This window comes from Pempheris klunzingeri, chromosome 1, assembly GCF_042242105.1.
Source record: "Pempheris klunzingeri isolate RE-2024b chromosome 1, fPemKlu1.hap1, whole genome shotgun sequence".
In the NCBI taxonomy this organism is placed as follows: domain Eukaryota; kingdom Metazoa; phylum Chordata; class Actinopteri; order Acropomatiformes; family Pempheridae; genus Pempheris; species Pempheris klunzingeri.
In genome coordinates, this window is record NC_092012.1 from 12,157,331 (window position 1) to 12,172,401 (window position 15,071).

Sequence of the window (15,071 nt, forward strand, 5' to 3'; positions counted from 1 at the left end):
TAGTATCTCATATATTTAGTCATTTGGGTGCATTTTCTCCAGAATGTATCCTACCATATTTGGTATCAGTTTAAAGTAACATCGTGTGGGTTTAAACAGAGTTTTCCTAAACACCATGAGTTTGTAATGACTGAGTCACCGTTAGGTTGTTAAAGTTTAAGAGATTAAAAAGCCTGCCCAGAATGTTCATGTAATTAGATCAAATAAAATCTGTATATGTGTGGATGGATATACTGTTTTAAAGCATCTTTTAAATTGTAAATATACGTGACGATCATATGAGGTCAAAGACAATGAGTGAGTTTGTAATTTATGTGTGAGGTATTTATAATTAATAATGTTTTTGTAAAAGTATATGCACTGCTGGATTATCTTTGAAATTGAATAGCTACATTGTTTTTCCAGTATGCCATTTTGATCTGCGACTATTATATTTCTGTAGACATGAGGGAATGCATTCATATGACTATTGACGTTTACATAATAACTTTGCGTTGATAATGAGTCCATAACAAAGGATAATTTTCCTTTTGTAAGGATGTTGTGCCTGATATGCCTGCGTGTAAAGAAGAAAAGCAACAAGAGTGATGAATACTTCATTTCATGTTTTAATTACACAGTTACATTGTTCAACACAGACAATAACCTGAATTAGAATGTTTTACAGCTTCACACATCCAACAGAGCGAACAGTTAAAGAGCGGTATTAGCAACAGGGAGGAAAGCATGCAAGAAATAAATACAAATCAGAGTTTAATTCTTCTGGCACAGTTAACTTCATCTAAAAACGCCAACAGGACCTTTTGAAGAGGGAAATAAAACAAAAGGAGAAAGATCTTCAAAGCGCCAACCTTTCCTACAGAAACATGTTTTTTCTGTAATAATGTATTGCACAATACAGTATAGAATGTTTCCCTACACATATAAAACCATAAACCCTTTTTTTTTTTCAATTTATGTAAAGGTAAAAACGGGACCATCCTGAGCCATGGCTTTTGGGAAAACAAGTGCTGTATCCACTGTTTGCCACTTTAGCTTTCTACTGTAGCTATTCATCAGTGCCTGTTTCACAGGAAGGATGTGTCACCATCACATCAGATGAGCCTTGAAACGTCATTGGTAGAGTTACTGGTTGGAGCAGGGAGGGACAAATTCCAACCTGCTAATATTTGTCTTTTCTAAACATGCGTTTTGCCCATATCATGTACACAGTTAAACAAATAGAAAAGTGGCTGATGTAAAGTGTTCAGAGACCCTTGGATGGTATTCACAACAGCAGAGCCCTTATGCGTTTGCCATCTATAATATCTTCAGAGACAAAAGTATATGACACATTGGCACCAATCTCATTGGTGTCATGACTTAATGGATCCTACTCCTGGCTGAACAGAGCTTTCATCTGATCTTTTGTATCCTGTCCGGTGAAATAAGGAGGGAGAATCTAAGTCAAGGACAGTTTGCCATTTCCTCTACAGCTCCGGATATTGTAGGACCTGTCCAACACAATCGACCACGCTGAGGTTGGATAATTCTGGGACATAACACTAAAACCTTAACCAAAGTGAAATCTGAAGAAGAAAGTTGTAGCTTTTGGTTGTATTTTGGTCATTTAAAACAAGTCTATTGGGTTTGGCTTTTGTTTAGTTCGTCTGAGGGCTTACTTGCAGACAAGGAGGCACAAGCAAAGTACATTAGAGTTGAATGGAACTGTCATTGCAATGTTGTTTGGGTGTGGATACTGTGCGCAGACACGGTATTTCACTGAACAAAGCCGCTGCTACATATTGTGAATCGATCTGCCACTGTAGTCTGTCTGGGATGTTTCATTAAAGCTCTGAAGGTTTCAAGTAGTAGTTTGTACAGAGACGCGCAAACAAAAAGGATTTCTTTTTCTTTTTTTTTCTTTTTTCTACAAAAACACACATACCACCATCCACACACAAATATACACTCACCACGTATTCATTTGATCTCTGCAAGGCTTTGTAACTGTAAGAACACGCAATCAGTAGGCTTATCCAAAGGAGATGCTTCTATTATTTTCACAGAAGCACTATTCAACATGTAGACAACAAGCGCTTTGATTGCTTGAATAAGAATTCTACATGTTTGAGACTCAGCCGGGTTGTCGAGCGTGCTCTTCACCCTTGTGCCCTGACTGTGTGTATATCAGACACTTTGGTTAACTGATGTAGTGGAGCTTCTAACCTCATTATTCTGGTCTGTCAATACACACCATGTCAAAGCCTTCTATGGCAATGCAGGAGTACTTTGGTCTGTGCTTTTATTGGTTTTGGACAACAAATGGCATGTCATGGTTGCTTCTGTGTTCTGTTGAGTAATATGCGGGTTGGATTGTACGTGTGCCTGTTATTAAATTCCAGCAGTATCGGTTTGGTTAGTGGGATGAGGTCTGATGAGAATAAGTATTCTACTACATAGGTCTACTAATGGCAGTTCCTTTCAACGCTTAAATTTGAATAATTTCCAGTCAGATTCACATGATCCCTTTTGAATGTGCGTTTCCGTGTCTGCTCTCAGCCCAGCTTTTCAAAGTCCAGGTCAACCTCTCCTGGTGGTTAGCTGTATGGTCACAGGAGGTAGCTTGTATGATGGGGTAATGGGGGGGTGGGGGAGGGTGGGCGTTATGAAGAGTGGTCTGTGGTAGTGGTGGAGGAATTAGACATAGGGGGCAAAGGACGCAAAAAGGCTGAGGTCGTCGCCATATCCAGGTAACTATAACACACATACAGAAATGCTACACACGGATGCAGGGGTACCTTGCAGCGTATCCCATTTGAATTATAGGTCTCAGATAGTCCAAAAAAGATTCACTTTATCCATCTGTTGATGAACAAAAAGAAAATGACCAATTTTTTTTGTCCCAAGTTTGGTCCAAGTGTGTATGAGGCCAACCATGGCGGGTTTACAATGATCTCTATAGCATTTGTATGAGCTACAGGCCCTCTGATGCTTTAGGCAGAGGCCTTGAAAATGTTTAACGTACATGTGTTTAACAGAGGTGATCATATTGCTGGAGCATATGGGAAGGGCTGAAAGAAATAAAATAAAGTAAACCTAAAGAGTTGAGGCTACTCTCTTGGCCTTGGAAATAAAGACCTGCCCCAGGTCTGCAGCTTATGCTCAAAATTGCATCTCCACAATTGAACAATAATCAGTTAAAAACAATAGTTCAAAGATTGGGTGTTAAAATTAGTTTTGAGGTTTACTGTAGCTTAACACTGGCGTATCACTTAATTCTACAGTAATGGCTTGTCCTGCACCTTTGGGGAAACAAACACTCCTAACCACACACACACAGGTTGATGAGGACCAAGAGAGAGAGAGAGAGAGAAAGAGAAAGAGAGAGAGAGAGAGAGAGGGTCACCACAGTGGCAAGAAACAGAACACTTGACATGATATATCAAGTATGCGAATTCCTAAATTTGGTGTGAAGGGACTTCATTTGAAACGGAGCCACCACTTTTTTCTTTTTTTCAGACTATGATATTTATATTTGGGCTTTTTTCTTCATAATACACACTGTTGAGTCCCCTCCTGCAGGATGTGAACTGACCCGGGGTGAATGAAGCACACGACAATGACATAATTTAGTCCCAACTTCGCCACAGCAACCAAGTTTAAGCAGATTAAAACGAAACACCAAGAAAATTAATTCTTTCAGAAAATGTTCTGAAGGTCTCGTAGTGTCCATCCACCCTTAGTCTGTTTTCATCCGTTTTCAGCTACATGTGTCGTGGTCCTATATGGAGCCATTTTACCTCTGTTACCAACAGTCTCCTCCACTCAGGGTCACATGACACTTTGATTTGAGTGAAAATTGTATGAGAGAAAAAGGAAAATTAACAAATTTGAGAAACAAATGTACTGTGAGAAAATCATATTCTGGACATTAAACTTTAAAGGTTTCTGTTATTTGGCAAACACATTTTTGGACCTCTTTAAATACTATGTACATTCACATTAAGTTACTGATGTTACTTTAAATATATTTATATGTATCTATATTATATGACACCCTATGGGCAGTTGCTGAGGTTCCATTCAGTAGCTGAATTCTCTTCATATTGCACCTCCGTCCTCTCACTGTCTTACAATGCGAGCAATACAAAATATTCTACAAGAGGGGTTTCATCTCATTAATATAGATACAACAAATCAAACCATAAGTAAAATGTGGGGCTTCCTCTCGTATACGAGTGTCCTTGCTCTGACTTCACTGCTCAGCCCGAACTTAAAGGAGGAAAATGAAAAGTAACAAAACCAAAACAAAGTCAATCTTTCTGGATATACACAAGGGCAGCACATATGGACATCAGTGACAAGAGACATATTTGAAATTTGAAAAGAGGAACAATATCTACAAGCAGGTTCAAACCCTTCCCACGTGACTGCTCTGAGGCTCTGGCCAAAGCAGACTGGGGTCAGGGGCAGACTTGAGTCAAGTAATCGGGGAAGAGCGTAGAAGGGAGGTGTGGGGTGAGGGGAGGTAGAAAGAGAGAGGAGAACCAAGTCTACACCGCCCTTTACTAGGCTCTTTCATCTGTTTATCATGCTTTGGAAAAGGAGGGAGTGAATGTAAAGGTAACAGCAATTCCTTGAAATATCTCCTCGTTGCGGAGCTTTAAAAAAACAACTTACAAACAATCATCCCATACGTTTCCGCGGTATGCAATGCCTTCTTCGACAATGTTTTCAAGCTTGTTTTGAGGTTTTTTGGCAGCTCCGTTGCCATTAATGTATCTTCATCTCCTTTGAGGCTGTGTAGCTTTTCCTTTCCTCTTTTTTTTTCCTCTCTGTCCTCTCTGTAACCATTCACAAAAAAATCACACTGTGGCAGGGTTTCCATCCATTTCATCAAGTCTTTCTTGTAGGCAAGTTCACAGCATTGTCCTTATTCACTAGTCTGGGCCATCACTGAGGAATCGCTGTACTTTTGTCCAGACTGCAGGAGGCAGCTGCAGATCAAAGGAGGTCACAGTTTTTTTTTTTTTAAATGTCTGACTATCTCTGGGTCCCGTTCTGCAGCTTCTCTGCAGCCTGGTCCTCTCAGGGCTGGCTTATCTGCTGAGGAGGTGATGTTGCTTTGCGTTTGGTTATAAGATGAGTGCTTCTCCTTATCGCTTACTTACTCACTTTGGCAGTGTAATACAAAGGTTTGGATCATGTCATCATGTCATCTTTGAATTCATTTGGGTTCACAATGGTGCAGAGAGGTGAGTCCGGTGTAGATTTTCTTGGCTCGCTAGCAAGGTAGTTAGCAGTTTAAAATTTATTTATTTTCATATCAATATCGTTATCATCATCAGCATCCGCATCATCACTATTATTCTTTATTTAGAATATTTGGACTTTTCTTTATTTTCCCTTAAAGCCAGAAAGAAACATTTAATAAATAATAAGCTGTTTCTGAGGAAAATAATCGCATTGCAGGTTTTTTTCCTCTTCCCTCATCCATTTGAAAAAAAGGTATTATGTTCCTTCCCTGTCTCCATTAGGACACTGTAGAGTACATGCCACATCAGTGAACTGTTTGGACTGGTAGTGCACATCTCAGGGCTGCGTGCTGTTCTCTCATTGGTGCTAAATTAAAGGGAAATCCAATCCAAGTGCTAATCAGCCTCGTCATCCCACCATCAATGTTGCCTTACCACAGTCCTTGTCTTGCGTCCTCATGCGGACAGTATTTAACGCGTTTACATTACTGAGGGCACATCTTAGTCACGTCTTCAAGTCAAAGCTCATGTTTTCAAGCAAACACATCTGATATGTTTCTGTGACCGAACACAGAGATAGGAGACACTTTTCATGCTTTCCACTACACTGAACCCCAGGCTGGAATCTTTGTATTTGTGGCTGTGGTTGTGTATGAGACAAAGACAGAAAAAGTATTTTTGGGGGGAACGTGACAAGTTGAGAAAAAACCAGTCTATCATCAGGTAGCGAGAAGATTTTCAGAAGAGCTTAGGATAAGAGGGGGCTGAAGTGGAAGGAGGAGAGGGAGCAGTGTGCGATGAAGATTCCTCAGTTTGGTTTTGTGTGGAGTGTGGGCACTGTCGCGTCAGTACGAAGGGAAGGGACAAGGGTCAGACATCAGCGAGAGGTGGCATCCAGTAGGGCGGGGGTAGCTGGGGTTGTGGAGCGAGAGGCACTGCTGGAACTGCTCTCCTTGGGGCTGGCAGAGACACTTCCACTGCCACTGCCAGCCCCTCCAGCAAGACTGCTCTGGCCTGCCAGGGACAGGGGTCCTGGGGGGGTGCTCTCCGAGTGGGTGGGGGGCGCACCGGAGGACGCTGAGGAGTTGGAGGACGGGGTGCCTAGAGGGACACTGCTGCCCCCTGGCAGCCCCTGCAGGCCTTGACCACAGACATGGTGGTGCTTCTCCCAGTCTTTGTGTTGGCAGAAGGAGCCGCAGTAGCGAGCCGTGTTGCAGCCGCTGCACGTCTCACTGGCTTTCCTCCCGCAGTTCCAGCAGCTCTGTTGAGACAGTGGGGAGAGAGTGGGTTGATAAAAATAAGTCTCTTTTTTGTCCCAGTGTAGCAGAGAAGCTTCTCTTTCTAACATAAATGTACAGTGAAACCTAAAATACAGCATGTTTCCGATCTAGTTTATCTGTCTGATCCTCATTTATCCTGTTACTCTTTGCATTGAGATTTGATTTGAAGGCTTTAAATTATGGTCCAACGCCACTGGTTTGTGTTACCAGCAGGTGGTGGTCAACTGCTCTGTAATGGCTTCAGCCTGGCACTCTGCTCTAACCATCTGGGTCTGTCTGCTTTTATGTACACAGACAACTGGGCTGCTTCAGCCTTAATGATGACAACATGGTGCAGCACCAAACCAACGGCAGCCAGCTGCATGGATTACACAATACAGGATAACTTAGAGGATAAAGGGAACAAAGTGAAGGGTAATGGGAAGAGCAAGAGAGTGTTGAAAAGGAACCCGAGGAGTGAGCGACTGAGGAACTAAAGAAGAAGAGGGCGGAGAATGGGGGCAAAATGTGAATGGCGGGTCTGTGATACTCACTTCACTGGAGTCCTCCTGCTGGTTGATTACTGTTAGTGCATCCTCAGAGGCTTGCCTCTTGGCCTCGGCCAGCGCTCTTTCCATTTTAGAGCGTTCGGCTGAGATCATCTCGTGAGCCTTCCTTTCAGCGTCCGACACGGCCTTCTGCAGCTCTGACATCGCCTGCCGCTTAACTTCATTCACTGCCTCCTCTGAGAGAAAGAAAGAGAGAGAGAGGTGTTGGTGCCTATGACCAGCGTCCCATCCTGCCTGCTAGGTCATCCTTTATTGAGGCTCTTTAAGCTGCCATCTTGTTGTATCTCAGCGAACAGATGTACATCATTCAAGATTTAAAACTTTCTGCCAGAAAAGGGAAAAAGCCAGACTTCAATAATTAATTCAAACACGTCTGGCCACAATAATTTCCAAGTGCTGACAACAGCAGATGTCCCCAAAGTTTTGTCACCAAGTTGGCTGCTCATCCAACATCCTGGGATTCCCTGTTTGCATGATCATCTTGTCATGAGAATAATTTGAACAGAAATTGTTTACAGTGAAGAGTGAATTATTTCCCAACCAGCGGGAATGCATATCTCTTTGCAGGGCTTCCTATAATGTAGATTTTATCATGGGGCCTTTTGTTCTCTCTGCACAAGCACAAACTGTATGAGTGAGGAGGCTGTGTTTTTACAACAGGCAGGTGTGTAGACTCCTTTCCAGATGGCAGTCTAAAATAGAAACTTCCCGCAGTCCCTTCTCAGTGAGAGGTAGGAGTGATTACATTTTGCCATCTTTCATTATTGGCCTCACAGCAAATGTACAGTACATGATTTCTCAAAAGGATTTATACACCTGTGAAATAGGTTGCCAAATATACACTATTTATTAATCAAATGCTAATGTGGTTTGCTGTGATGTTGTGTGATCACATCTAAAATATCATTTTCTTCTGCAATCAAACATTTTTAAAGATGATATGATTTCCTTCTCCTCCAGATGTAGAAGAGTAGAAGCACACGCACACCAAAACGCAAATGACACACATACAAGTGGCTCTCCAGGTGTATTAGGCCAACCAAGTAGAAGGTGAGACTGATATTGTTCTTTCAACTGCTCCCCATTTCCTCCAGTCAGTGTTTGTTTGAGGGGGAACTCATAAATAACTGTCACTTTTCCCTCGCCGCTCCACACCATTTATTTCAAACTACTGTGCAAAAAGATAGGCAAGGGACTGTGACTGCATGTATGTCTGTGTGTGTGTGTGTGTGCATGTGTGCACATGCCAATATACTAAAAAGTTGGTATTCTGTCAGTCCTGTCAACATACAGTCACAGACACATGTCTCAATGCTTTCCCTCATCCCGTTTCTACCTTTATCCTTCATTTCATTTCTGCTCCTTTTTTCCTTTTCTTACACCCCTCCTCCTACTCTTTCTTCTATCCCTCGCAAACACTATCTGCATTATCCCAAGCTTCTCAATTATCTGGCCTAATGCATGCACCACTAAGATTAGTTTGCAAATTTAATTAATTCTTATCAAGGAGACTGCATAGCAGATGCTGGGGCAATTAGCACTTAATGGAAAACACGGGGGCAGCAATATTAACGTTTTAATTCCACAGGGATTTGGCAAGTCCCTGAGACGTGTTATTTCTGTCTGCTTTTTCACACTTCAGATCTTATTTTTCAAAAGCACTGCAGTCTCTCAACCTGAACCAGACCAGAGAATACGTGTCTGGGTTTAATTAAAAGCAAGAGGTGCTGCAGCTACATCAGGCTGGCTACCTGGCTGCTGAGATAGAGGTGACACATGCTCACACACACACACACACACACACACACACACACAGACATGCACGCACGCACACAAACACTAGAGGTGAGGTGTCGTGAGTGAGATATGATACTCACCCTGCCTGTTTTGGAGATGCTTTAGTGCTGGGGAGAGTGGGATGCTTGTAGTACCTGTATGAAAAACAACTGCAATTAAAAGAGCTTTTTCTGCTGGTGAAAATGCAGCACTGTATTTTGCCGATAGCAGCAGCATCTTTCCTCCGCAGGGTATTGGAGTATGACTGCAACATAATAGTGCTGGGACTGGGGTGGAACCAGGGCTGAGCCAGATGACTCCTGGGATGAGCTCTATCTAACATGCAGTGTACGAGAAGGCCCATGCAACGCAACGCTCTGCTTCCACCTGCTCCCCTTTGGCTATAAAGTGAGCCAAAAATAATAAACGTGGTCAGGAGTTTTCGGTCTGTATATCTAAATGTCTGTATTCAATTCACTTCAGCGTTAAGTGTGTGTACGGTGGTTGAGAAAACACTCACAGTGAAAAAGGAGGTGTAAAAACTTAAGAGTGTGTGTTTCTTAGGACAGTGGAGACCGGTAAAACTCCAACTAATGCTCCGCTGCTGCGGCCTGCCTCTGGCCAGGTGACTGCATTTTCACTGCAGATTTAACTGCAGCAGCCTTTCATAGTGGTGACAGATGGAGGGCATTTAGCCCTAATGACACAGAGGACCTCCAGTCCTCTGCCCTGATGGACCTACGGCTGTAAGGCCTCTGCTCTGTCTGCCTCAGTAGCCAGGGTGAGGGCCGTGAAGACTGATGACTGTGATTGTGTGTGTGTGTGTGTGTGTGTGTGCGTGTGTTTTGTTAGTCTGTGTGAGGTCAATCATGAACACAATGGAGAGAAGAAGACGCTTGGCTCTTACCAGCTTTCCTCCAGATTTCTTCTGGCAGGTATCCTGAGGGAGGCCTGTGTAAGAAGTCTCTGTGGATCTCTGAAACACACAAGCAGACACACACTCAGTCTCAATTACACACACACAGACACACACACACACACACACACACACACACTTGATCTACACAAACACACGTCCTCAAGTTTTCCATATAGTTTCTGGTTATATTTTTAGGACCATTACAAATGATGTGTGTGGCAACATCAGTAAACAAGCTGTCATCATCAAACATTTCTGGGAAGAAATCGGATTGCAGGAGTTAGAAGTGAATACGAATCTTAATTATGAATGAGCATGCAGTCAGCATAAGGGTGCAATCAGTTGGTTAAAGATCCAGGATGTTGCAGATATATTTGTAAGGCCTCACAGTGTGAGCAAAAATTTGTAAATTTGCAGAAAAATATGATAATCTAACTGACTTTTTGTGTCTAAATTGATATATTAAGGCATTTCCATCATTTCAAATAAGCCCTACCTTGCTGTGAGTGTTTTTGCTTTGCCAAACATACCCTGTGTGTGTTTGTCTACCTGTCTGTCTGCCTGTCTGCCTTTCAGCAGCCGAGGAAGTTCCTAGGGGCAGTGACTCGCTGCTGCTAGCTGTGTTGGAGGAGGAGTTGTGGTGAGGAGTAGGAGGAGGAAGAGGAGGAGGAGGAGGAAGGCAGTGCTGTCCGTTGCTCCCACCTTTTTTCATCTCCTCCACGTCGCTGTAGCGCCGAATCCAGTGATTCATCTCCTCCCGGTCGGCCTCCTGGCAGCGGCGCAGCACCGTCAGAGAGCGGCGCGTCTTTTCCACCATGTCCATGATGCAGTTTAAGAGCTGCAACGAGACAGGACTGCGCATAAATTATAACGTTTACGTAAAGCGATAAATGAACGAGAGAAGTTTAATAATGTTCTATTCTAAACACAAACCAAAAACTAATAGAAAAAAATTTTGCATCTACGAGTTTTTTTAATTCATCAAACTTGATAAATCCATAAAATTTTCCACAGTTCATTAGACCAAAAGCTTGTGTAAAAGGAAAAGACTTACCTTTGGAGCGACTGAGCTGTAAATCTACACACTATTTTAATTGTCCCAAACACATACCACCTAGCAGATGTGTGTTTGTGTCTGACTGTGCGTGTCAGCCACTGCCTATCTGAAACTATCTGTTCATTGACTGCATGCTCGTGAGTGAATTTCAATGTCTAAGAGCATTATAACAACGATAATGTAACAGCTGGGCTGCTGATGAACAAGTTGAGCCAATTCCTTCCACCCTTCTGCTCCGTTCCCTGCCAGCTCAACAGATTTCCTCCCTTTTCTCTCCCCAGTTGTAAACAGTGTCACTTTTTTCCACAGTGCCCTGTGTTTCCAGACCCGAGCCGGTCTGCTAAATGGGTTTAGCATGCTCGACATTCAATCCATATCATTATTCCCATTCATCTTTCTCTCTCTCTGTCTCTGCCTGCTTCCCTCTGCCTCTCCGCTCCCTCCCTTCCCTCCGAGTTGGCTATATTTATTTCAGTGAAGTGTTTCTAATTTGGCAGGGGTCCAAGCCTGGCCGGTTCTCTCCATGACTGCAGCTCTTGTCTCAGCTGCTCACCCCAGCTGGAGCTGCTCTCTGCTGGGTCCCGAGCTCCATCTGGGGCCCTGTTTCTGTGTGTGCGTCTGTCTGTATGAGACTGTGTGTGTGTGTGTCTAGTGTACACGATTTTGTCTTCATTGAGTTGGGTGCCAGGAAGCCAGATAGGTGTCTGTCTGTTCTTAATTCACTACACTGACGCAGACCTCCTAAGGTCAGCTGTCCATCAACTGCTAACTCAGATGGGACGGGGTCTGTTATGTCTGTCATCTGCACATCGTCTTTAGCATTAAAATGAACTTTAATCCCCTGCTGATCATAGCTCTTATTTTCTGCTTGAGGATGTTTCTGAATGAAACAAAGAGGTGATTCATTCACATTAAACGTGGCTACCATGCTGATACGTACATTATCAAGGTGCTTCCATTCCTCTGCCCATTCACGATCTGTGAGACGGTGGTCAATCACCTCCTCTTGGCGGGCTCCATGCACTGCTAAAAGACAAACACATTGGCCCCTGTCAAATTCAGCACATGTACAGTATACTGTAATACTGACTCAAATCAGCAAAATCCTGTTTGACAAAGGGGAACTGGCTGAATTTCTAACTCCAAACCCAGTCTCGACTACTCTGTGACACATTATAGCAATCAAGCAAGCCATCAATGAAAAACCTCTCAGCTCATCAAGTGGCGCTTTTCTACCTCTACCTTGAATAGCATCCAGATCTGGTGAGGATGTTTTTACTTACTGTGGCCTTGCTCTCTAGAATCTAACTGCCTGATGAGCTGAGATCTTTCATAACCGTGTCCATATATGTAAAAGCAAACTGAAAATATTTCTATTTTCTCAGATTTATGATTAGTGAGACTGTGTGTCTTTCTGTATGTCCATGTTTGTAGTTTGTATGAAGGTTTATTTTCTATTTATTTTATTTCTTGTGGTGGCTGAATTTGATTTTTTTCTCTTTTCTTTTCTGCTTTCTGCTATTTTCTTTTCTGTCATTGTTTAATTTTCTTGTATTTTATTATTTTCCTGCTGTGTTCATTTAAATGTGATGCTCTTGTTATAATATGCAATATAAATAGAATTACCTTTTATCTTTTCTTAATAAGTTGAGCAGGAGCTATCCAAACAATCTGTTACCAAAGCCTCTTCATGCCATGGCTTTAACACCATACAGCAACAAATCCCCAATGCAATTTGTATTCAGATTTAGCTATGTTTCATTTCAAGCAAAATAATTGTTAGCAGCACACATGTGCCTACTGTGATATGCCTTCATGTCCAATCAGTGAGACAATTTGGCTGAGAATTCATCTCTTTCCTGTTGGGAAAGCACAAGGTACACATATATGGTTGCCACAGTTGTAGCACATGGGCATGTATGGCTGTGGTCTTTATATAGACGCACTGCCACGAGGATTATCACACTGGACTGACAACTGGCCTTTGTTCTCATACACCCCACTTACACAGCCCCAAGCCCAGAGTCTTGACCACATAACTCAGGACTACAGATCTATAGATTTATCTGACCCTGCGAATGCCTTGCAGCTGTTCTACCTGTTTGCCGGTGCCTTTCTCGGGTGTCACGGTGTTCATTATGTCTGTAAGCGTCTCTGTATTGGTGTGCCAGGGCCATGTCTTCTAAGCGATAGTGCTGGGGTCCCATTTGGGGGTTGGGTGGGTGGGATAGGCCATTGGGAGGGTGTGTTGGGAGGCCGTTAGGAGGCGGGTGAGCAGGAAGACCCGTGCTGGGGCTGAAGCGTTGACTGGGGCTGATGGTGCAGGGCCTCTTAGCCAAGTGTTCTGGGTGCATCCCCTCTCTCTCTGAGCTGTCTTTGGTCCTGCAGAGAAGGACAGGGACATGGGTTAAAACACTGTTAAATGCTAAAATGCTAATACTATATCTAGACTAGAGTTAGAAATAGTGGTGTGGCTTACCACGACACCATTTAATGTGGCGATGTGTAGGAGGCTACAACTTCCTTATTATTTGAAGATATTTTTTGAATAGGAAATTAAGGCAGACAGTAGATAATGTCAATCGCAGATAGTTAGCAGTATACAGTATGTAAATGTAGGCCCTGAGCATGGTGGTAACAAAAACATGAAACATCCAAGTAAGAACTTAAAATGCTGGGTAGAAACTTGAAATGGATGGACAAAGCCTGCAGTGTTTTTCCAGCAGTGGTAATTGTGGGATGTGTGGTGTATTATGATCTGCAACAAAACAGAGCTTTGTAGTACAATTCGATGTTTATTTGTCAATATGCTACGGCCTTGCACAGCCAGACTGAATCTCATAACCGCTGTTTCCATCACCACATTCATCATTATTCCACAAATGACCCAAGAATCGATTCAGCTGCTTCTGATAAATGCTGGGCCAATCTGACGTTGTCTTGATGCTAACAATCGATGCTGATTACCCTCATTTCTATCAAAAAAATTTAACTGTAACTGCAATGGCTCACTTTTCACCTAAGAAATTGATTTTTGGCTCCATGTTAATGTATGAAAGAAGAGACTGAACTTTTGTACGGCCTACTTCATCTTTCTCTAGCTAGTCCATCTACGGCGTCATCAAACCACAATGAGTAATATTAAAGCTGTGGGATGGCTTTGCCAGGCTAAATACTGCAATGCCATTTTATTACTTCATAGTTCAGGAAAACATCTACTAGCAAGGACCAGAATGACCTTCAAATCACATCAAGGGGGAAAAAAAGGCTCGCTCAAACTGCTAGACGGATATGATTCATTCAATAATGTCTGAAGTCAAATGAAAAAATCACTTTACCCTAAACTGTCACAATTTCAAAGATTAAAGTATCCAGTATTATGGACTTCACCTGTTTGGAAGGCTCTAACCAGGAACACAAACTTGTTTTTCAAAATTCAACAACTCCGACATGGTGTATGCAAACACGTATACTCACACACACACGCGTATGCCTGCTGAGAGCTGCTTGTTGTTCAGTTACAGTAAGGCAGCGGCCCTCCAATGCTTTTGCACAGCTGTACGCCATATGTAACAAAAACAAAGCCAAGTCCGACAGTACACGCTGAGTCTCAAGCTCTTAATCTGAATATCCCTCGGCCTACTCTTAGATTGCAAGTATTTCTCCCTCTCCCTCCCACCCTGCACTCGGGCTTAAGGAGCAATATGGGCTGAATGCTGTGTGTTTGGCAGATGTTTAGTGACACTCATTTGTGTGTATGTACTTTAAATGAGTGTGTGTGTGTGTGTATGTGTGCGAGGGGTTATGTTTTCAAGCCATCTGGACAGTTTAAATGGGAGTGTTGATATTAATCTGTTTAGCTGGATGGCAATAGCCAGGCATTCAGATGGAAATCACTCTTTATCATCCTTGGGATCAAAGGCGAATAAATGCAATGCGGAGATGATGTGTATTTATGTGTGTCTGTGTGTGTGTGTGTGTGCGCTTATATTTATCCATGTGTATATCTGTGCATGGCTGCAATACTTGTGCACATCCCATGCTCTAGTATCTGACAAATCAAAGAAACAGCTGGCACGACGTAGGCCCTGCCCCAGCCTGGCCCACCCTCCCCCGCCTCCACCAAGCCCTGCCTGCTGTGTATAAGCCACAGGTCGGGAGGCGGAGGTGTGCGGATTACAGCAGGATTGCACGTTCAGCTCCAACCCCTAGTCCCATCCAACCCACCACCACCACCCCCCACCTCCCCACACC

The 15,071-nt window shown here is 43.1% G+C and overlaps 1 protein-coding gene across 5 annotated transcripts in view; it reads right to left on the bottom strand.

Moving 5' to 3' along the window:
* Positions 1-600: 600 nt before the first annotated feature.
* The window catches only part of cbfa2t3 (CBFA2/RUNX1 partner transcriptional co-repressor 3), a 41,468-nt gene continuing 26,997 nt past the window's right edge, over positions 601-15,071 (bottom strand). For 3 of the 5 annotated variants that reach the window (XM_070849623.1, XM_070849812.1, XM_070849884.1), the window contains exons 6-12: positions 12,916-13,199; positions 11,758-11,843; positions 10,310-10,598; positions 9,749-9,817; positions 8,943-8,996; positions 7,051-7,241; positions 601-6,498 (exon numbers count right to left, since the gene is read on the bottom strand). In XM_070849623.1, the coding sequence (XP_070705724.1) occupies positions 6,115-6,498; positions 7,051-7,241; positions 8,943-8,996; positions 9,749-9,817; positions 10,310-10,598; positions 11,758-11,843; positions 12,916-13,199 (1,357 nt within the window). In that variant the 3' untranslated portion in view covers positions 601-6,114. The remainder of the gene's footprint in view (positions 6,499-7,050; positions 7,242-8,942; positions 8,997-9,748; positions 9,818-10,309; positions 10,599-11,757; positions 11,844-12,915; positions 13,200-15,071) is intronic. The other 2 variants (XR_011585645.1, XM_070849738.1) reach the window with 2 other exon arrangements.